Genomic DNA, 24,889 nt, shown 5'->3' with positions numbered 1-24,889 from the left:
GAATATGGAACTCAACCATGTTATGGTCACTCATTCCAAGGGGATCCTTTACTAGGACATTTTTAATTAATCCTGTCTCATTACACAGGACCAAATCTAAGGTTGCTTGCCCCCTGGGCAGTTCAGTTACATACTGCTCAAGAAACCCATCCCTAATACACTCAATGAACTCATCCTCAAGGCTGCTCTGCCCAATTTGATTTGTCCAGTTAATATGATAATTAAAATCCCCCATAATTATAGCTGTTCCCTTATTACAAGCCTCAACTATTTCCTGATTAATACTCCGTCCAACAGAGTTGCAACTGTTCGGAGGCCTGTAGACTACACCCACTAGTGTTTTTTTCCCCTTATTATTCCTTATCTCCACCCAAACTGTTTCACTATCCTGCTCCTTTGACCCAATATCATTTCTCTGTATTATAGTGATTCCTTCCTTTATTAACATAGCCACCCCACCTCCTCTCCCTTCCTGCCTGTCCTTCCTGATTGTTAAATAACCTGGTATGTTTAATTCCCAGTCATGGTCACCCTGCAGCCATGTTTCTGTAATGGCCACAAGATCATACCCATATGTCGTTATTTGTGCCGTTAACTCATTCATTTTGTTATGAATGCTACGTGCATTCAGATAAAGAACTTTCAAATATGTTTTGTAACACTTAGTTCCTGTTTTTTCCCTTTTTAGTACTTTACATTTTACTCCATACCTTCTGTCCCTTCCTGACACGTTCTGTTTTTTAATTCCCCCACTGCTACCTAAGTCTATGACCTTCTCTGTTGTCATTTCTATTATTTGCTCTCTAGAAACCTCCCCCCCCACTAATTAGTTTAAAGCCCTCTCTACAGCCCTAGTTATATGATTCGCCAGGACTCTAGTCCCAGCACTGGCCTAGTGGAGTCCGTCCCAATGGAACAGCTGCCTCCTGTCCCAGTACTGCTGCCAGTGTCCCAAGAAGCAAAACCCATTTCTCCCACACCAGTCTTTGAGCCACGCATTTAACTCTTTAATTTTATTTATCCTAGCCAAATTCGCTCGTGGCTCAGGTAATAACCCAGAGATTATTACCCTTGAGGTTCTGTTTTTTAATTTGACCCCTAGCTGCTCATACTCCTTTAACAGAACCGTCTTCCTTGTCCTATCTACGTCGTTTGTACCAACATGGACCACGACAACTGGATCCTCCCCCTCCCACTCCAGGTTTCTTTCCAGCCCAGAAGAGATGTCCTTAACCCTGGCACCGGGCAGGCAACACAGCCTTCGGGACTCCCGCTTTTGACTGCAGAGAACCCTATCTATCCCCCTAATGATACTATCCCCTACCACTACAACATTTCTTTTTACTCCCTCCACTTGAATGGCCCCCTGTACCACGGTGCTGTGGCCAGGTTGCTCATCCTCCCTGCAGTCCCCGCTCCCGCCCTCACAGGGAGTAAGAACCTCGATCCTGCTGGACAAGAGCAAGGGCTGCGTCTCCTTCAACACTACATCCTGGATCCCTGTACCTTCCTCACTCATAGTCACACCATCCTGTCCCTGACCACGGACTACATCTGCAGTAATTAACTTCATAGGTGTGACCATCTCCTGAAACATAGAGTCCAGGAACTTCTCCCCCTCCCTGATGTGTCGCAGTGTCTGAAGCTCGGTCTCAAGCTCCATAACATGGAACTTGAGTTCCTCTAGCAGCAAACACTTGTCGCAGATGTAATCACCGTGAGCCTCAATGGGGTCCACCGGCTCCCACATCTCGCAACAGTAACACATCACCTGCTCCATTCTATATAATTAATTAAATTTCTTATTATTAGTTATGAAGACCCTGCCCGGATATAGATGATAATATCACACCACTATTCAATAGGACTTACCAACCTAAAGGTATAGAAGAGAAGGAAGAAAACCAACCAACCAGCTGATCACCAACCTCCTCCTTGAATACTGTCTGTGGGGCCTGTTTGGTTGACTCGTCTCGCTGCTCCGCCTCCGCAGTGCTGTCTAAGCCTGGGAGTGGGGAAAAAACAGAGCAAAAAACACACCCTCACCTCCCACTTGCCTGAACTCTCCACTTACCCAATCTCCAGCAGCACTCAATGCACAAAGCACTCCGTGCACAGCACTAGCCCCTCCCCTTTTATACCCGGATTCTACTTCCGGTTTAAACTGCCCAATAGTTTAAAAAAACCTTAAAAAATTATACTTACTTCAAATAATTGACTTCTTAACACACTAAAATTCACAAAATACACTTAAATGATTTTTCTCCCACTTACCAAAACTCCAGCAGCACTCAATGCACAAAGCACTCACCAAAGCTCCTTCAACAGCACCTTCCAAACCCGCGACCTCTACCACTTAGAAGGACAAGGGCAGCAGACGCATGGGAACATCACCACCTACAAGTTCCCCTCCAAGCCACACACCATCCTGACTTGGACCTGTATTGCCGTTCCTTCACTGTCGCTGGGCCAAAATCCTGGAACTCCCTTCCTAACATCATTGTGGGTGTACCTACACCATATGGACTGCAGCGGTTCAAGAAGGTGGCTCACCACCATCTTCTCAAGGGCAATTAGGGATGGGCACTAAATGCAGGCCTAGCCAGCGATGCCCACATCCCATCAATGATTTAAAAAATACCATCCAGGACAAAGCAACCCGCTTGATAGACACCTCATCCACCACCTTAAACATTCACTCCCTCCACCATCGGCGTACCGTGGCTGCAGTGTATACCATCTACAAGATGCACTGCAACAACTTGCCAAGGCTTCTTCGGCAGCACCTCCCAACCCGCGACCTCTTCCACCTAGAAGGACAAGGGCAGCAGGCACATGGGATCACCACCACCTCCAAGTTCCCCTCCAAGTCACACACCATCCTGACTTAGAAGTATATCGCCGATCCTTCACCATCGCTGGGTCAAAATCCTGGAACTCCCTCCCTAACTGCACTGTGGGAGTACCATCAGCACACAGACTGCAGCTGTTCAAGAAGGTGGCTCACCACCACCTTCTCAAGGGCAACTAGGGATGGGCAATAAATGCTGGCCTTGCCAGCGAGGCCGAGATTCCACGAACGAATAAAAAAAACTGTACTTTTAGTGGGCCTCTTCAATTCCATCGCTCATGGAACTGGTTGCATTGTGCACGGCATAGGATCTGACCTAAAATGGCAATCGGGAACTTATTTACGTGATAGGATTCTGATTGCCGTATTAAAAGGGGCCTATCGTCTGAAACAGGATGCCTTTCAAAATGGAGCCGGCCACCTCGCCATTGTTAACAGAGCACTAAGGCTGCTGACCCCTTTTGGGGGTTGTTACTGCCCTGTTAGCCCCAGGCAAATGCAGTGAAAATCGACCTCTGTGTGTTTTACATCCATTTGATTTGTATCTTGCTATATGTATGATTTATTGGCTATAGACAGGTTGAGTTTTAAATAAGTAAATCGACACCAGTTCAAGGATGAGCAGAATGCAACATTACTGCCAGATTTCCATTTGCTTTTGGTAAGAAGATAAATACAGCATCATATGGGTTTGATTTGCTGTTGTGCTTTGTGCAAATTGGTGCATTTGGCATTGTTTCTATTCTTCTACAACAGTTGATTCCTCTTTGTTCAAAAACTAGTTTTTAACCTTTGCTTTATCATTATTTCTGACCCACGAGCAAAATAGCAGAAATGTGCAATTTGCAAACAGATAATTTTTCACAATGTGATTTTAATGACAGCAATGGGGGTGGGGGAAATGGCCAATCACGGCACTGAGTAATAAGGATTATTTAACGCTTCTCAAGCACCTAATTAACTAGTGTAAATAGTGGATAGTGTTAATCTCACTGTGCAGTGCACAATTTTTGTGGTAAATGGTTAAAACAGATTTGCAAAAATCCCAATTTATTCAGGAGGTATGAGGTTGTAAGTACACATCCGCTATCAGGTGGAAATGGTTATGGCTCTCATATTAACACTGCACAATGTTTTAATAAGTTTAGCACAAAATGTACAATGTCAAAGCACAGCCTTATAGGAAAGCCATGTTATATTTGGCATTCAATGAAAGTAAAGTTTTACAAATATTGTTGAAACTTATTTGGAACACACTGTATTAGAGTGTGCAGGCCCACTTCCAATCTGCTGGTTTTTCATGCTTCTTAAATGCTTCAGCTGTACAAACAGTTTTGTGGTACCATGCAAAGGTTTTATTGCAATAACAATAATTATTTTTTTAATTACAGTTTAAATTATGAAAACATTACTTAAAATTTTAATAAATCCCGTTAGTAGATATTGATAATGGTGGATATCACAATGTTACCAGCAAATATAATATCTAGAAAGTGCTAATATCTAGGTCAGCTTGATTAAGTGATGGCACTCTCACCTTTGGGGCCATGAATACAAGTCCCACTGCAGGACTTGACCATATAGTCTAGGTTGGCACTTCAGTGTATCATGCTTTCAGATGAGGTGTTCAATGGAGGCCCTATCTGCCTATTGGAAGCAAGATCAAATGGTACTATTTTGAAGAATAAGAAATTCTCCAGGTTCTCTCCGTGTCCTGACCTACATCCCTCACTCAATCACCATTCATTTATTTACTGTTTTACATAATATTACATGAGCTGGAATTTTCCGGGGTGGTAGTGAGTGCGAGCAGAGATGGGTCGGGTGGGAAATTGTTATTTTTGGGAGCGAGTCGGGAACCCGCTGTCATCCCGCTCCCACGCGCCTTTCCCCCAGGCGCGTCTGTCAGCGCGGACCCAACCTGACCGACAGAGGCGGGCGACCCAATTTAAATTATTAGTAGCTAGTTGTCAGACCCTTAAGAGTGGTTTTAACCTTAACTTTTAAATTTAACTGCATGGCCACGGGAAACACGCTGCTCGGGAACCATGTCTGTCAACCTGAGGCTGGAGTTCATTAGCCATTGCTCCAGCTGATTAGTTGACAGTATCAAATGTACAGTAAAAACTTCCACCTGACAGATGATCACTTTCCTCAGCAAAAGCTGTTTCTCACTGCATTCACAGCACAGATTCTACAGGCTGCAATCTTTCCAGCAAAGTCTCCACCCAGTGTCACCTCATTGAAAGAACTCTCTCACCATTGACAGATTTCTTCTGTCATCTCTACTTCACCTGCCAATTATTCCATCAGCATGGATGCCATATATACTGTCTCAACTTGGATCTCAGAATCTGACCACGATGAGCCCCAACACCAGCAGCACCAGGCAAACCAGCAGCATCAACAACACCACCAACCTTCTCCGCAATCACCTGATGCTGTACAGGACACAGGGCATCAGCACCTGACCACATTGCTGCCCGGGAGGCCAGGGATGACTTCATCATGGCCAGATTTACTTAACTTTATGCTGTTCACCCATATGGCTGCCCCATGATGCTCTAGGTTGGCACCACCCCACACCAACACCATAAAGCATCCCCACAATGCCCAAGCCATTCCTTTCACACTCACCACCATTGCTGGAGGTACTGTTATGTCTCACCATTCACTGCAGCTCACTAAGCCACTTACAAAGGTGCACATAAATCTGTCCAACATCAGAAAGTGTTGAAATAAAGATTTTTTATGTTTGACAGCACATAGAGTCATAGAGTTATACAGCACAGAAAGAGGCCCTTCGGCCCATCGTGTCTGCACTGGCTTCAAGCCCTACCTATTCTAATCCCATTTACCAGCACTTGGTCCGTAGCCTTGTATGCTGTGGCATTTCAAGTGCTCATCTAAATGCTTCTTGAATGTTGTGAGGGTTCCTGCCTCTACCACCCTTTCAGGCAATGAGTTCCAGATTCCAACCACCTGCGGGGTGAAAAAGTTTTTCCTCAAATCCCCTCTAAACCTCCTGTCCCTTACCTTGAAACTATGCCCCCTGGTTATTGGCCCCTCTACTAAGGGGAAAAGTTCCTTTCTATCTACCCTATCTATGCCCTTCATAATTTTGTATACCTCAATCAGGTCCCCCCTCAGCCTTCCCTGCTCTAAGGAAAACAACCCCGGCCTGTCCAGTCTCTCTTCATAGCTGAAGCGCTCCAGCCCAGTTAACATTCTGGTGAATCTCCTCTGCACCCTCTCTAATGCAATCACATCCTTCCTATAGTGTGGCGACCAGAACTGCACACAGTATTCCAGCTGTGGCCTAACTAGTGTTTTGTAAAGCTCCATCATAACCTCCCTGCTCTTATATTCTATGCCTCGGCTAATGAAGGCAAGTATTCCATATGCCTTCTTAACCACCTTATCTACCTGTCCTGCTACCTTCAGGGATCTATGTACATGCACACCAAGGTTCCTCCGTCCTTCCTAGGGTCCTACCATTCATTGTGTATTCCCTTGCCTTGTTAGTCCTCCCAAAATGCATCACCTCACATTTTTCAGGGTTAAATTCCATTTGCCACTGTTCTGACCATTAACAGACACTTTACATAAACATTGGATAAAACACCCAAGTCGCCTCCTTGTCTGTTGTTAGTTGGTATGATTGCATTAAGGTGAGTGTGAGGGGTGGCTAGTGAGATGGGGACGTGACAAAGTAGATAGATAGAGAGGGATGGGTGGACGTGCAAGGTATTTTGGTGTGAATAAGGATGTGCAGGGGTAGGGTTGGGAAGGCAGAGTGATGTGGATGTGATCAGAGGCACAGCCGGATGAAGGTGAGTGTGGCTTTGTACTCATGTTTCATGATCTAATGAGCTCATTGAAAGGTTTACAGCACTGCACCCAGGTCCTCCTGACCACATCCCTGCTTGTGACCTCCTCTACAATCCCAGGGCACCAAAACAGGCTGTTTTGTTGTCCTGGGTAGGTCTCTTCCACCTATGGGAAGGGAATAGGACCTCCCTGCATGCTCTGACTTCCTCCATAAGCATATAGAGGGAATCATCGGAGAACCTGGGTGCAGCCCTTTGCTTCTATGCAGTCATTGTCAGTGTTTGCTGCACTCCAATGCTGTAGTGTACTGACAGCAGTATGTTACATTGACATTCAAATCCAATGTGGCCATGGCCCCTTTAAAGATCCTGGCTGAAAACGCATCATTGATGACATCACCAGACCCGCACCATTTAATTGGGCTGGGTAACATGCAGGGCGGGCTTAATGGGCCCTATTAAGGGAAAGTCATTTTCAGCAGTGGGATGGAGCCAGCAGTGAGGTCGCGACCCCCCATGGCCACCTCCCGCACTGTACCCGCCCAGGTAGGCAAAATTCCAGCTGTAGTATTCACAGGACAGAAACAGGCCATCCAGCTGAACAGATGCGTGCCAGTGTTCACGCTCCACACGAGCCTCCTCCCACCCTTCTCCATCTAACCCCATCAGGCACCTTACTGTATGCAACTTGGCTGCAGTGTTTGCCCACGTAACAATAGTGCCTACACTTAAAAAAAAAAAATTCATTGCATGTGAAGTGCTTTCAGATAGCTCCAAGGTATAATAAGTAATTATATAACTGCAAGTTCTTTCTTTGTATGCATGCCCTTCTCAAAGTTTATACTTATGACTAGAAATATCTATCCAGTTCTGAGGATGATGTGAGAATTTCTCTAGCAGGAGGTCCAAGATGTATGTCTTAAAACACCAACTATTGTTCTGGGAAGTATGACATTTTCAGTCCGAACTCTTACTTGACTACTCCTTATTTTAAAACATTTCATCTAGATTTTCTCTTTTTGGCTTCCATTTTAATTTTATTTATATGGTGTTTTATTGTAGTTTGTTTGTATCTCCCTCCTTTCCATTGGCCTCAAACAAAGAACATGTTACATCGATAACAATGGTGTCAATATTTGTGTTGCAAGGAAAGTTCATTCCGTACTTTCTTTCCTGTAGTTTCACTATGAACCAAACATTGGTATCATGGCAAAACCCTGGGAAGTGTGGTAAAATTTATAGGATTTTAATACCTAAGCATGATGTTATCTAACCACTGAAACTTGATTTATTTTGATAAACGCATCTTTCCTTCTTTTCGACCTTTGTGCTGTCCTGCACTAGGAACTTTGGTCCCTTACTTAGGTAACATTGTATTAAAATGGCTACTGTACATCGGCTTTACCATACTTTTTTCTTCCCCTTTTCCCCCTTCCCCAACACACACCATGCATCGTTCTTTGATGCCAAGTACAGTGTTATTGTTCTGCAGAGCTCAGGAAGGAATCTTGAAGGTACTGTTTAAAACATCCAAGGGGCATCTGACCCACTTATCATTTCATAACTATACCTTGGGTTTCTGATGAATAACAGCAGCAACAACAGCGCACTTTTGTATAGCAACCACATGTAAAGAACCGTGCGGCGGTGCTCTACAGGAGTAAATAGTGGACACCAAGCAGGAACTAGGATTGACATAACATAAGAACATAAGAAATAGGAGCAGGAGTAGGCCAATCGGCCCCTCGAGCCTGCTCCGCCATTCAATAAGATCATAGCTGATCTGATCCTAACCGCCAATCTACTATCACTGAACCATCTCCTGAATCTAACAGAATTAGACACACCAGGGAGTTTTGGAAAATTATTACCAATGCATCCACAATCCCTACCGCCACTTTCCTCAAGACCCTAGGATGTAAGCCATCAGGTCCAGGTGATTTATCCGCCTTGAGTCCCATTATTTTACCGAGTACCACTTCCTCAGTGATTTTGATCGTGTTTAGCTCCTCCCCCCCTATAGCCCCCTGTTTGTCCATTGTTGGGATATTCTTAGTGTCCTCTACTGTAAAGACTGATACAAAATATTCATTCAGTGTTTTTGCCATCTCCATATTTCCCACCATTAATTTCCCGGTCTCATCCTCTAAGGGACCAACATTTACTTTAGCCACCCTTTTTCTTTTTATATAACTATAAAAACTCTTACTATCTGTTTTTATATTTTTTGCTAATTTACTTTCATAATCTATCTTCCCTTTCTTAATCAATCTTTTTGTTATTTTTTGCTGTCTTTTAAAGTTTTCCCAATCCTCTATCCTCCCATTAGATTTGGCTACCTTATATGCCCTTGTTTTTAGTCGAATACTATCCTTAATTTCTTTACTTAGCCACGGATGGCTGTCTTTTCTTTTACACCCTTTTCTTCTCAGTGGAATATACTTTTTTTGGAAGTTGTAAAATAACTCCTTAAATGTACACCACTGATCATGTATCGTCTTACCCTTTAATCTATTTTCCCAATCCACTCTACTCAATTCCGCTCTCATACCTTCATAGTCTCCTTTATTCAAGCTTAGCACGCTTGTTTGAGATCCAACCTTCTCACTCTCTAATTGAATATGGAATTCAACCATGTTATGGTCACTCATTCCAAGGGGATCCTTTACTAGGACATTTTTAATTAATCCTGTCTCGTTACACAGGACCAGATCTAAGGTTGCTTGCCCCCTGGTCGGTTCAGTTACATACTGCTCAAGAAACCCATCCCTAATACACTCAATGAACTCATCCTCGAGGCAGCCCTGCCCAATTTGATTTGTCCAATTAATATGATAGTTAAAATCCCCCATAATTATAGATGTTCCCTTATTACAAGCCTCAACTATTTCCTGATTGATACTCCATCCAACAGAGTTGCAACTGTTCGGAGGCCTATAGACTACGCCCACTAGTGTTTTTTCCCCCTTATTATTCCTTACCTCCACCCAAACTGTTTCATTATCCTGAGCTTTTGACCCAATATCATTTCTCTGTATTACAGTGATTCCTTCCTTTATTAACATAGCCACCCCACCTCCCCTTCCTTCCTGCCTGTCCTTCCTGATCGTTAAATAACCTGGTATGTTTAATTCCCAGGCATTGTCACCCTGCAGCCATGTTTCTGTAATGGCCACAAGATCATACCCATATGTAGTTATTTGTGCCATTAACTCGTCTATTTTGTTACGAATGCTACGTGCATTCAGATAGAGAACTTTCAAATATGTTTTGTGACACTTAGTTCCTGCTTTTGCCCTTTTTATTACTTTACCTTTTACTCCATACCTTCTGCCCCTTCCTGACATGCTCTGGTTTTTAATTTCCCCACTGCTACCTAAGTCTATGACCTTCTCTGTTGCCATTTTTATTATTTGCTCTCTAGGAACCTCCCCCCCCACTAGTTAGTTTAAAGCCCTCTCTACAGCCCTAGTTATATGATCCGCTAGGTTATATGATCCGCCAGACATTAGCAGAGGTGATCAAAGGTATGATCAAACAGGTAAGTTTTGAGGAAGCTTTCAAAGGTAGGTCGGCAGGTAGCACGATGAAGAGAATTCTGAAGTGCAGGGGTATGATGGGTAAAGGCTCTAGCACTGATGGTGGAGCACAGAGCAGTGGAATGAACAGTGGACTCGAGTTGCAAGAGCAGATGGTGTTTATTGAGATGTAGGGCTGGAGAAGGTTACAGAGATAATAAGGTGGAGTGAGTTGAAGACAAGAAAACTTTAGCTTGGGCATAGCTTTTTCAAAGTTGTATTGATAAGGAGCAAGAGGTATTTTGCTGAAGATAGATGAGAAAGTTCAAAATTCCAAAGCACAACATGTGTCCAACTGTTCTCTATCCTTGTTTGCATGCAGAAGAGCTTCCATCGAACTATGTGCAAGATCCATGTCCAAGCTCTGAGGTTCATGTGAGGCAAAAGGGAGGAATGATTGCAAGGAGAAAGGCTCTGGGCTATTTCAAACTACTGTTCAGCATCCTGGAATGTGGGGGGTGGCAGGGGAATCATCCTCACAGCAGGCACACCTTTTTGCCAAAACCACCTCTACGAGCGCCTAGATTAATCAGTTTGTGACTTCGGCAGCTCAAACATCTAAGTGGCTGTTGCAAGCTGTTCTGCATAGGACCCTTTACCATGTTGAAAACAAATGTCTTTCATGGAAATAATGAGCAAACTGCTTGCCGTATTACCGAGAGTTCAGGAATACAAACATACTCGTATATCCAGGGTTCATTGTTAACCTAGGTTGGGTTGCAGAAAGGCAAACAATTGCTGCTGAAGTTCTGCACATCTAACTGATAGAACCATCACCTGATGGGCTATGGTGCGTGTGCATATTGTAGTCAGGAGGATGGTAGCGTTACGTTCACAAATTTTATGGTGAGTTGTGATACTCACCACACCCTTCAGGAGAACTTCCTGGTAATTGCTATTTTCCAGATGAGGGTTTAAACCAATGCTTGTCAGTTGATTAATGGCCAACAAGTTGTTATCCTCCTTGGGAAGGTATAATGATGTACTATGAACATTGATAGGTTTAGTTCACTTCACTAAGTGTTAATGTTACATATCAGTCTGCGTATGTAAGTCAGAGACCTTCTCATAATAATTAGTGTGACAATGTTATAATTAGCTGACATGTTTGAGACAATCTGATGCAGCCAAGACTACATGAAGTTTGCTAGCAAAGCCTGAGAACTGCTATGAGCTCTGCTTTTAAGAACCTGAATAAAGTTATTCCTTTTTGTTTCAACTTTAATCGCAAAAGACCCTGAAACACATTAAAAAAAAGATTGCTGGGGGTCAGGGGTAAGTAATGCAGCACTTTCTCTTACTACTGGTCGAACCTCGAGAATTACGAATTAGCTGAACAATGACAGACAAGGATGTGATCAATAACATTGGCCTTTATTCACACTATAGTTCAAAATTCGAGTGTGCATAGAAGAACCTTTGGCAATAAATTCAAAGAACTCTCAGCAATAAATATGCCTGCAACTTAATAATTCAAATGTACATAAAAGTACCCTTTTTTAACCATATCTAAGCTTATATTTGATTCCCATACATACTCCTTCATCTCTGGGTAATCTTCCTCCTGTGCTGTCTTCGGAGTTCTTCTTCTGTGTTCTCTGAAGATCTTTCTTCGGAAAACTTGAAAACTCCCGCCCCTGGGTTATCGTAAATCACACTCTGCCTCCCTCTGACAGGTTAGTCCCACTCCAAGCCTTCCCTGATTGGAGTTCCTTCCACATGAGACGTTCCTGTTCCTCTGAGATGTATGGGGACGGGACTTCCTTGTCAATCATTGTCCAGGTGGCCTCTCAAACAAAGAACACATGCTGACCACCATTTTCTGTCTTCACAAACAAAGAACACATACTGACCACCATTTTGTGGCTTCACAGACAAAGAACACATGCTGACCACCATTTTCTGTCTTCACAAACAAAGAACATGCTGATTTCCTACATTTTAAATCCATCCGTTATCATCTTACAATTCATTTGCAATTTCGATCTCCACATGGTAGCAGCGGTTATATTACACTTTTCAGAATCTTACAGTAAGTTGTGCTTCTTTGCAGTCAAGATAGTACACCTTGTAATGGAAGAATGAACCAAATTAACCCTGTGTGGCAGATTTTGTGATCCAATGCCTGAACCAAACAGCATTACTGATGTTTGATCAGTCAGCATGGCTTCTTGGTGGGACCTGTATGAGTAGAACTGCCATTAGGAATTGTGATTTCTTTTCATTTGACTTCAGAAAACCCTGCAAATCAATGTCCCAGTAGATAAGGTACTCCAACATAGACAAGCCCCAGGAAGTTTATCACTGCCTTGTGCTGCTAAACAACATGGTTTTAGCCAGTAAACTCCAACAATACCCTTACACACTTAGGAGCCTCTAAGATTTAGCTCTTTTCAAACTGCACCTGAGTTTTCTGCGGTTAGATAAGAACATAAGAAATAGGAGCAGGAATAGGCCACTTGGTCCCTCGAGCCTGCTCTACCATTCAATAAGATCATGGCTGACCTTTGGATCAAAGCCACTTCCCCGCCCGCTCCCCATAACCTTTCACCCCCTTATCTTGCAAAAATCTATCCATCTTCACCTTAAATGTATTTAATGGCCCAGCCTCCACAGCTCTCTGGGGCAGAGAATTCCACCGATTTACAACCCTCTGAGAGAAGAAATTCCTCCTCACCTCAGTTCTGAAAGGGCGACCCTTTATTCTAAAACTGTGCCCCCGAGTTCTAGATTTCCCCACGAGGGGAAACATCCTCTCTGCATCTACCTTGTCGAGCCCCCTCAGTATCTTATATGTTTCAATAAGATCACCTCTCATTCTTCTAAATTCCAATGAGTATAGGCCCAGCCTGCTCAACCTTTCCTCAAGTTGACTCTGTTCCTATATGCACCCCCTCTCAGGCAAACAGAAAAACTCTACTTATGTAGATTTCTTAGTAGTTTAAGTTGGGCAGCCTTAAGTAATATGATGGGTTTCTGCACGTGTCTGACACTCAACTGGCCAAAACACATAAGACAGCAGTATAAAGATATCTGGCAAACATGAATAGAAGTGTCAAAGATATGATGATCATTACACTCGGAGGTTGCACCTGAACCTGTTTAAACCAACACATCTGTGCTAAATTATTTACAGTTTGCTTGGTTATTATTCCTCTATGAAGTCTATGCAATTAATTGCCATTTTTGTTCTTTAAATGCTTACTTTTAATTTGCCCCTGTCCCACAATGACAGAAAATACTCATTGAACTTTAAAGTTTAACTGATGTCCTGCAAAGTATTTCAGTACACATGTGTGCTCCCTGTTGGTGAGAGCCTGTGTATATTTCACAATTAACCATGCAGTTTACAGCTGTTCTGTGCTGAAAAAACAGAAGAAATCCTGGAGATCCCCCTGTTTTCCTCTTTTCAGCAGCAAATTCTTCTGCTTTCCCACAGGGTTGCCTTCAGTTTGGAGGCCTAGTTTGACCAGTTCAATTCCCATCTACTCCACCATGGGGGCTTCACTCCTGTGGTAGTACTTCAAAACCTTCCAATTTTTTAATCTCACCAATGCAAGGTCTGGCTTCGAGCAAAATATTGGCGCAGAATTGGCTGGAGTAGGGCATCTCACAGTGTGCCCTGTTAGTTAGACTTGTTCCTGCATCCTTCAGTTTAAAAATGTTTGCTGCAAAGTTGCTGGAAGTGTTAGCTTATAATGGCACGGCAAGAGTAATGGAGCATCTGGTACCTTGGTGAACAATGGGACAAACAGTGTAGCTCCTTAACCAATGAGATTATAGGATTGAAAAATAAACAGAAGAAGGACTGAGAGGAGGGTAAATTAGAGTGGGTAAATTCAATGTCTAATCATGTACAGAAAGAGAAATATAGAGAGGGAAAGAAAGATTGGGTTAAAAAAAAGAGAAAGAAAGGAAAAGTAAGAAAAAATTAAAATGAAAGAATTTGACATTTTTAAACAACAATTCACTACCTGAAGGAAAGAGACTCCACACTTTTAATTGTTTACTTTCTGGGCAAGAGAGGTTGATTGGCAGTCATTGACAATTATCGTGTTGTTTAAAGGGTACTTATGCTATTAATTTCTAGCCTTAACTTTCTGTGGTGAGTTTAATGGACAATTAATGTGCAAAATGCAGCAACTTCCTGAAAATCACGGGGATGTTAAGCACGAGTTGAGGTTTCCGTGAAGCTGAAGGCGGAGCGGTGCAAATCGGCTCGCAACTTGTGGCGATTCGCAATTCACGGGGTATCTCTTCCTTTCCACAATTTGCTGGCCGATTTGTACATTAATAACGGTGTGCCTTGTTCACACGTTGTAATTTTTCAGCAAATTCTGCGCCATTAACTTTTTGATTATCTTTGCCCCACCTCCTGTGCATGAAAAAGCAAACAATTGTGTTTTTTATCATTAACTTTTAACAAATCTACCTTTTCACTAAAATGAGCAACCAGAGCAAAACCTAGTCCCTAAACTAAAGATGTTAAATGTTAAACTTGCTTGATTTAAAAGAAATCCTATATACAATAAAATGCATATCTTTAGAGATTCTGTTTTCTTAAACATGAGTAGAATTTATGGGATGCTTTTATGCGTGGGATCAAAGTTAAGTGTGGTAGGTTAGGATTTAATTGCTGAAATAAAATTTACAGAATGTTGCTGAAGAAATGATATTGGAGAAGACTTTTGGCAAAATTGTTTAAATATTTCACTGGAAATCATCAGTTAAACATATTTGGGGTAGACTTCAGATGGTCACCATGGATTGATTTTGAGACCTGACATGTGGTAAGCATAGCATGCTTGGGAGGAGAAAGGTGACTTTGGAGCTAGAGCTCCCAAACATCACTGGGGTTTCCCTCATGTCATTTGTAGGTCTGTTGTAGACTAATTGATAGAGATTAATTGCCATGATTAGCCAACAACTCCATTATCATTGTATCGTTCGACTACCAGGATGGCACAAGGCAAACTAGAGGACCATGGTCTTTTTTTGCCTAGCAATTCCTATGTTCCTATGATTTGCTGATGGGGTTTGCCCACTCTTCTGCTGTAACTTTGGCGGACAAGCAGGAGAAACCTGGCAGAAATTCACCTCCACAATGTGAATAAGTATCTCAATCAAATTCGGAGGCCTGCCATTAAATGCTGACTATAAGCTTGAGCGTCCATATGGGGGTCTTAAAGATCAAAGTTTTATAGTACATAAAAGTCAAAAGGATTTTTATTGTCTAACTTCTAAGATTTTCATAATAATACTATATGATGTTGCAACGTATTGTGTTCTGCGAAACAAAATTTGATTCTGCTTTGTACGTCCAGCCCTGTGAGCAACATGTCCAGTGGCATAAACATTTTCCATCCTGTAATTACACCATGGAACACTAATGTATGAATGCCTAATGTGTTTGTCTGAAATCCCTGTCTGCACTAGTTTAGCAGAGGCATTAACCAATTTGTTTTAAGCAGTTAACAATTCCAACAAAATAATGGAAAGAAGGATTTTAGACAAACGTATTAAGCTTTTATTCACTATTATCCCACAGTGTAGTTTCAGGGCTTTTCTCAAAGCATCAAATTTAAGTGTAGCTGATTAGCATGTGCTATGCTTGTCACTTTATCAAAACTCAATAGTAAGCCATTACACAGCCTTTTTGGCAATCTACCTGGAATTTTGGCAGTCATAACAATATATGGCAATGCATTTGCTCTTTGGCAGCAAGTTTGCTGGTGTTGAATAATTTAATATGTAAATTGCTTCAAAAGTCTTAAAATCATAGTACTTTTTGTGGCAGAAAGAAATCCACTGCAGAGTGATTTGAAGGAACGGCAGTGACTTATTTTTGGATCTCTAGCTAACATTCAGGCAAACTTTTTAGCATGCATTTTATAAAAAATAATGCTTCTCTTCTAATAATGATTTACCTAAAATGCACATGGTGTAGCTAAAACTGTTGTTATTTACTTACAGGCCTTTCAATTGATTATGCTGAAAACAAGCTGTACTGGATTAATTCTGGAACTGGAGTCATAAACAGATGTAACCTGGAAGGTGGTAATTTAGAAGTGATCAGCTTAATGACACAGTACTTAACCAAAGCAACCGCCCTGGCTATTATGGGTAAGTGTAAGACCATTGTGACATATCAGTATTATTGAAGAGGATTATGTAGTTTGCTAATTTGGGGGTTAAAATTCCTTCTGTTGATATTTTTACTGACATAAGCACAAAAAATTATCGACAGGAGGAATTTTACCCCTAGAGACCATTGCCCAAAAAACAGCAGGACAGAAACACGCCCTCATTTTGGACACAATGGAGGTAAGAATATACTTGCTATAGTATTAAGAGTGAAGCATATTCTTGCTTTTGACACCACTGAAACATTCTCTTAACTTCCAAATATAGAAGTTTACCAGATGCAAACAGGCCATTTGGCCCAACCAGTCTGTTGGAATTTACTCTGCATGTGAACAATTAGTCCTAATCACGTTTACTTGACCTTCTCCTTCATCCACCTAGCCAATCGAATTTTGAATGCACAGTTTCTGCCTCAGCCACGAATCCTGGCAGTGAATTTCACAGCCTCACAAATATGTGTAAAGAAGTTTCTCTTGCTCTCTGTCCTGACTTTCTTGCATTTAATCTTGTAGTTATGGCCCATATTCTCCACAAAAAGACAAAAGCATTGTTCTGGTCAAAAATTATAAAACTAATAGCAACTGACAAATAGCGCTTTGAAAAAATGTTATCCTCAACACTGTTTATCAATTATAAAAAAATCCTAAAGCTTTTCAAAAATTCTTAAACTATCATCTAGAAATTACTATTGATGATAATGGTAGACAACTGCTTAAAGCATTCTTATGACACTCCCTTGCTTTAACACAGGCATTACTTGGGTTAATGCCTCTTAAAATAGCAGACAGAGAATAGTCATACAAACATATCAAGGGGTAAGAACATAAGAAATAGGAGCAGGAGTAGGCTGAAATTCTACATCAACTCCACTTTCTCACCCTATCCCCATATCCCTTGATTCCCTTAGTGCCTAAAAATCTCACAATCTCAGTATTGAATATACTCATCGGCTGAGCATCCACAGCCATCTGGGTAGAGAATTCCAAAGTTTCACAACCCTCTGAGTGAAGAAATGTCTCCTTATCTCAGCCCTAAATGGCTGACCACTTATCCTGAGATTATGACCCATAGTTCTAGACTCCCCGGCCAGGGGAAACATCCTCTTAGCATCTACCCTGTCAAGCCCGCTAAGAATTTTAAACGTTTTAATGAGATCACCTCTCATTAAACTCCAGAGAACATAGGCCCATCTACTCAATCTCTCCTCATAGGACAGCCCTCTCATCCCAGGAATCAATCTAGTGAACCTTTGTTGCATCAACTCCAAGGCAAGTATATCCTTCCTCATGTAAGGAGACCAAAACTGTGCACAGTACTCCAGGTGTGGTCTCACCAAAGCCCTATATAATTGCAGCAAGACTTCCTTAATCTTAAACTCCAAACCCCTTGCAATAAAGGCTAACATACCATTTGCTTTCCTAATTGCTTGCTGTCCTGCATGTTAATTTTCTGTACAAGGACCCCCAAAACCCTCTGAATACCAACATTTACTAGTTTCTCAACATTTAAAAAATATTCAGCTTTTCCATTCTTCCTACCAAAGTGGATAATTTTACATTTCTCCACATTATACTCCATCTGCCACCTTATTTCCCAATAATTTAACCGGTCTATATCCCTTTGCAGCCTCCTTGCGTCCTCCTCACAGCTTCCTTTCCCACCTAGCTTTGTATCATCAGCAAACTTGGATATATTACACTTGATCCCCTCACTTATGTCATTGGTATAGATTGTAAATAGCTGAGCCCAAGCGCTGATCCTTGCGGCACTCCCCAATTACACCCTGCCATCCCGAAAATTACCTGTTTATTCCTACTCTCTTTTTTTCTGTCCATTGACTAATCCTCAGTCCATGCTAAATATTACCCCCAATCTCATGAGCCCTAATCTTGTGTAACAACCTCTTGTGTGGCACCTTATCGAATACCTTCTGAAAATCCAAATATACTATAGCCACTGGTTCCCCCTTAGCCACCGTGCTAGTTACACCCTCAAAAAACTCTTAATAGATTTGTCAAACATGATTTCCCTTTCATAAAACCATGTTGACTCTGCCTAATCATATTGAGATTTTCCAATGCCCTGTTACCACATCCTTAATAATAGATTCTAGCATTTTCCATACTACTGATGTCATCCACTAAAATTGTCAGCATGAATTTCTAGGCCAATATCTTGAAAATCATTATTAATAGTTTGCCCCATGATTGGATAATACTCTGGTGTGCATTTCTCTTACTGTTTTCCCACTGCTCTAGGAGGTCACATTTAGTGTGAGACATGATTGATAACCTATCATTTCTGATAATGAAACAATCAGCGTTTGAGAATCAAGGTCAGGCAGTGGGAATAGGGGATGGGTTAGAAGAATTGAACTAATTGTGGATTCAACACAAATGCAGAGATGACCCTAATCGGCCTTCCATGTGTGTCAGACAGAGAAAAAATGATAGGCTATTCATAGAAATGTCTTTTTAACCCCAGGGAAATTCCAGCTTTGATAACTGACCATTTCTTAAAGCTTTCATCTCATACACTGTGAAACAAAAAATAATATTTATAGCAATAGGCTCTTCAGATTCAGGAATGCCTTTATTGCTGAACTATTAACTCCATACAACTAAAATATGCAACTTTTAAATAAAAAAAAATACATGTTAAACACTTCCATTCTTTCTGTCTTTCTTTTTCCCCTATGTTATCACCTTTCCCATTCTTTCCCCAGTTTTCATGACTTGAACTTCAGGCTGATACCTAGGATGGCAGGAATGACGTATGAAGAGAGATTGGGTCGATTGGGCTTGTACTCGCTGGAGTTTAGAAGAATGAGAGGGGATCTCATTGAAACTTATAAAATTCTAACAGGACTAGACAGACTAGATGCAGGAAGGATGTTCCAGATGGTCGGGGAGTCCAGAACCAGGGGTCACAGTCTAAGGATAAGGGGTAAGCCATTTAGGACAGAGATGAGGAGGAATTTCTTCACCCAGAGAGTGGTGAACCTGTGGAATTCTCTACCACAGAAGGCAGTAGAGGCCAATTCATTAAATATATTCAAGAGGGAGTTGGATATATTTCTTAAGGCTAAAGGGATCAAGGGATATGGGGAGAAGGCAGGAACAGGGTACTGAATTTGGATGATCAGCCATGATCTCATTGAATGGCGGAGCAGGCTCGAGGGGCCGAATGGCCTACTCCTGCTCCTATCTTCTATGTTTCTATGTTTACTGCCCCCTTCCCTCCCCCATACAAGTGAAGCTAATCTGCCTATTCTGACATTTCTAAAGGCTTAAAATATTCGTGTTGGCTCTGTTTTGCCTTCTAACTCCCAACGTCCATTGATTAACACTCAGCTCCAAAAGGTGATTTTTATAACCAGTTGAAGCTCAGCAATGTAAAGTTTTACACTGTTGCATCATGGGCATAAGCAGATACATCTTTCAGATGATTTTTATGCACCAAATAGAAATAGTACTGGACAATGAATTGCATCACTCATTTCATCTGCTATCCCTGGGCTAAACAATGGGTGACAGTGAACCGGCAGCCCATTTCACACCTTGTCTGATTTGAGGTGTAAAATGGGATGCTGGTTCGCTATCACTCATTTTTTGCCCAACGATAACAGTTAAAATTACTTCCACAGTATCCGTGGCACACTCACGACTCAATAAGATAACTCATCAGAGGTGCAATAAGGGTTAATTATATAATCAATTTGTTTCAACATTGAATTCATATTACTTAATACAAGTGGTAGTAACTTCTAAACCAATTGCTATCAAATAAATCAGCTTTAACATAGAGTTTTATATGGACCCCAGCACCAAGGTGAAAAATTCTATTACAGATGTTTCATGAAAGTTTTGGGTGGAGTTTGTAATAATTCACTAACACAAAAATATTTTGCACTGAAATGTAGGGAGATGTTGCACAGCTCAGTCTGCGTTGCTCCAGTTCTGTTTATAGCCAAATTCTGGGCAAAGCTAAGTGACAAAACAAACTTACAACCTCAAAGTGAAGAGTGTAGGACATCTTGAATTTACCATTAACCAGATTTGGCTCAATTCAGATTACTTCTGGTTCAGATGTTTTTCTTTTTGCATAGCTCCAGAGCAATATTGCAACATTACATTCTTCCAAAAGACAATTTGTACTGAAACAGACTCAAAAAGGGGAATTTTTTACTTCCCGACGTGCTGGGCGTGGGGAGGGGGGGGTCAAGTAGCGGCAGGAAACCCGGAAGTCTGGGTTTCCCCACATGCTGTGGAGTCTTAACCCAGGGGGCAGGTGGGCGGTGGGTTTGGATGGGGGCGAAGTCCGATGGTGGGGGAGCTTGGGGTGCCGGGAGGAAGCACTCTGCTCCTCCCGGCCCACAAGGATTACTCCCTGAGGCTGTCCTCACCTAGCTGCAGCTGCTGGGTTTGCCGAGTCCCGGGCCACCCGGCCGGCCACAGTACAACCAGCAAAGCAGGTTAAATCTGAGGCTTCCAGCCTCATTCACCTATTTAAACTGCCAACTCATCACCTGGGAGCGGGTTGGCTGCCCGCCCCTTGTCCCGCCTCAGTAAAACGAGGAAGTCAGCGGGTTGGAGCTGGCTTCCTGACACGCTTGGAATTTTTACCCATTTAGTGCCCCACCCGCACCCACTCACCCATGTTAGAATTCCCCCCCAAAGTTCCTTTCATGGTATAATTTTCTTCAGCCACTAAGGTAAGCAAGTATTAAACTTGTTTCGATGTCTTATACTTGCAGTCACTTTTCCACTCACATTACCAAGCAGAAGAAACATAACCCTTGATCTTTTGGAAAGGCATTATGTTGGTAGCGATTTGATGAGAGAGTACAGCTGGAGAACGCAAAGCGAAAAACATAACCTAAAATACTGAAGGATGATAGAGTTCACACTGTTCAATGAAAAAAATAATGAAAAGCAGAGGAGCACTTGTGCTAATCCTTAGTGTCACTATTTTAGATTAGTGGAGCTGAACAATCTATAGTTGTGTATTCTCATCCCCTTATACTCTGACCCCTATTTTCTGGACAACATGTACTACAGTCCTGTTTGATTGGGTCATTATCACTTCTGTACCTGTTGCATTGTTGTAACTTCACTCCATTTAAAGCTGCAACATCACTTTTCCAAAAATTGTCAATCCAATTATTTCAGGTCAGTTTTAACAATCCCAATCAATCAATTAGCAATCTGCATACATCTAGCTAGGTTTTGGGATCAGGGAGAATCAGTAAATAGCTTATTAAAAAAGGACAATTATAATTCCTTTGAAGTAGTGAGAGCTAAAATAAATAAAGTCAAAGCAGTGAATAAAATAATTTGCGTGGGTTTTCTCCGGGTGCTCCGGTTTCCTCCCACAGTCCAAAGATGTGCGGGTTAGGTTGATTGGCTATGATAAATTGACCCTTAGCGTTAGGAGGATTAAATACGTGGGGTTACGGGGATAGGGTGGGATATGTGTTGGTGTAGGGGTTACGGGGATCGGGTGGGATATGTGTCGGTGCAGGCTCGATGTGCCGAAATAGCCTCTATCTGCACTGTGGGGTTTCTGTGATTCTGTGAAAGGTTTCCCATGTGATTGCTGCACTATAATTGTATTTTCCATATCACACTAAAATGCAGTCCATTTGAAACACCAAATGAAAAAGTATGTGACAATATTATGCTCATGTTCCTTGAGGAACTCAAGCTTGTGCATTTAATGCTTGTGATCAGTTGAATTTGGAATAATCAATTGTGCATTCCTTCCTGCTTATTCAAAACAGGTTGTTTTTCTTTGAAAAAAGGAAGAAAAACTTGCATTTATATAGGGCCTTTCATGGCCACCGGACATCCCAAAGCACTTTACAACCACTGAAACACTTTTTGGAGTGTAGTCACTGTTCTAATGTAGGAAACGCAGCAGTCAATTTGCGCACCACAAGCTCACACAAACAGCAATGTGATAATGACCAGATCATCTGTTTTAGTGATGTTGATTGAGGGATAAATATTGGCCATGACACCGGGGAGAACTCCCCTGCTCTTCTTTGAAATATTGCCACAGGATCTTTTGCGCCTACCTGAGAGTGCAGACAGGGCCTCAGTTTAGCGTCCCATCTGAAAGACGGCACCTCCGACAGCGCAGCACTCCCTCAGCACTGCACTGGAGTGTCAGCCTAGACTTTTTTTGTGCTCAAGTCTCTGGAGTGGGACTTGAACCCACGACCTTCTGACTCAGAGGTGAGGATGAGACCAACTAAGCTACAGCTGACACAGCTGTATTTGTTGTATTTGCCCGAATACAACCCTTTTGCTCCATAAAACCTTCACTGTAGCAATATATTCAGCTAGTTAACTCCTTCAACATAACAAAATGCATTTTGAACAGCATTAACTGATGTGTAGATTTGAATGCTATTCACATAACATGACCACAAAATGTTTAGCATGCCAAAAGCACCATCAGCAACTCACCAGATTGTTGATCCACATTAGGATCCCATTTCTAAAATAAATTGCATTTTGTCAATGAAAAGATGTCATTAATCCTTTTGAATACTGAACGATGATTTCATCACAGAAATAAAAAAGAGTAACACAAAATTCATATTTATTTGAAGAATATTATCATTTTAGCATGATTGAAAACATATCATTAGTAGCATCTTTGCTATAAATTGTAGTTTTGAAAAGATGCCAGACCTATGGGAGATTGCAACTGAGCAGAGTGGATTGAGTTCCAACAAATAGCATTATAAAGCCATTATAAATGAGTTCTGAAATCTTCTGCAGTTCTACATATTTCTCTATTCTACTTTGTGATCGACAGCACCAGAAAGTTACAGAAAGTGATTTTCACAAATAATGTTATGGTACAAAAATTGTTTAATTAAGAGAAGTAAATGACATTTTGAGGATCAATTTGCATCTGAATTAATGCAGACACTGACATTGTTTGTTGCAGTGCTGTCATTTTGTTAGCATTAACAGAGTGAGTACTTTTTTCCCCAAGCTCATGAAATTACTCCTGCGAATAAACTACTCAAAAATGCGTTAACACTCTATCTCAACATTAGCGTTTTTGTAAAGTAAAGTAGCAACAAGAATTACGTAGATTTTGTCCTGGATTTACTTGAATCAAAATTGGATTAATTTCCCACAGCTGAAGCAGACAGTCGAGCACCAGAAGAAGCCAGCAGAGTTGATGGATCAGCAGAGCAAGAGATAGCTTATGGAACAAGATAAAGGGTGTAATTTTGACTGGTAAAAAGGGTACTATCAAATCAACTGCCCATAATAGAACTCTCTAGATATTCATTTCCATCAATGGAACATTTTGCACTCTCCCCAAAGTCAAAAATACCCCACAAGAGTCAACATTCAGCGGCTGCCTTTGCTAAATATTTTGAAGGAGCAGAGGACTGTGACCTAGGGGATAGGAGGGGGACCTTCATGAACTTGCATGAGTACTGCCAACATATTAGCCCAGAAATTTGGGTCGGGGGCTTCCTGCGGGTGCAAGCCCCCAATCTGCACTTACCTAGCGTGCCGGCTGTTGAGCTGTGGGCTCGCGTGGGATTCTGATCCTGGGCCTCCTCCAACTGCCGGTGCGCAGTGCTTGCGTATCCCAGGAGCGCAGTTAGTTTGATGCGTCCCCTGGGATCATGTGAGCCATGGAGAGCCAATGGCAGCAGGGAATGCTTCATTCATAAGTTTGACAGGAAGAGCTGTCAAACCTATAAATACTATAAGCCCCAAAACATCACTAAAACCTCATAATTTTTTTTTAAATCACATTTTTAAAATAAACTATAAATTACATGAAATAACTATTTTAAACAATAATTTAAATTTTTGAAAAAAATAATTACATTTTCTAATGGGGCTAAAAATAAACTTACTTTTCTTTAAAGTATTTAAAAATAATAAACCTGTGGAAAAAATGTTTTAATTTTAATTAATTCACCACTTACCTTATTAAAAGCAGGCCTTGCGACTGCTTTTTAAAAGTGTAACTGCTGGAGACTTACCCTCCCGGAAAAACCTGCCAAAAAAAACGTAAGTTCAATGCGCACGCGCTGCCTCTCCGGTGCACGCGTTCAACTTCTGAACCCCTTCTTTCAGGGGAACGGAAGTGCCGGTTTCCCACGCATACGCAGTGCATGCACAAAACCGGCACTTTCGTTGGGCCTACGCGTGAGCACCCCGTGCGTACTCATGCGTTGGGACCCGAATTTCTGGGCCAATACTACTTGACGGCAGCAGGGAGCAATGGGTAAGGAGACTGCACCTCAGCAATGCTCTGATCTGATCTGTGTCAGCTACGGTAGCTAAATCTGCTGCCAAGGAGCAACATTGAGGCAATGCTCTCAGTAGAAGTGAAAATTACCACAACAATCAACTTCTGTATCACTGGTACTCTCTGGGCACCAGCAAGAGGCATCTCGCAGGTCAGTCAGAATGCAGTTCAGTACTGCAAAACTGAAA

The 24,889-nt window shown here is 41.8% G+C and overlaps 1 protein-coding gene across 1 annotated transcript in view; it reads left to right on the top strand.

The window, feature by feature from the left end:
- LOC147120556 (low-density lipoprotein receptor-related protein 1-like) overlaps window positions 1-24,889 on the top strand; it is a 2,135,446-nt gene that overhangs the window by 1,471,689 nt on the left and 638,868 nt on the right. The window contains exon 32 of the mRNA XM_085986655.1: window positions 16,233-16,382. Coding sequence (XP_085842781.1) covers window positions 16,233-16,382 — 150 coding nt within the window. The remainder of the gene's footprint in view (window positions 1-16,232; window positions 16,383-24,889) is intronic.

The sequence above is a fragment of the Somniosus microcephalus genome, chromosome 4 (genome assembly GCF_052327205.1).
Source record: "Somniosus microcephalus isolate GS21.2 chromosome 4, FLI_Smic_1.0, whole genome shotgun sequence".
Lineage (NCBI taxonomy): Eukaryota > Metazoa > Chordata > Chondrichthyes > Squaliformes > Somniosidae > Somniosus > Somniosus microcephalus.
This window is presented reverse-complemented; position numbering and strand designations above follow the sequence as displayed.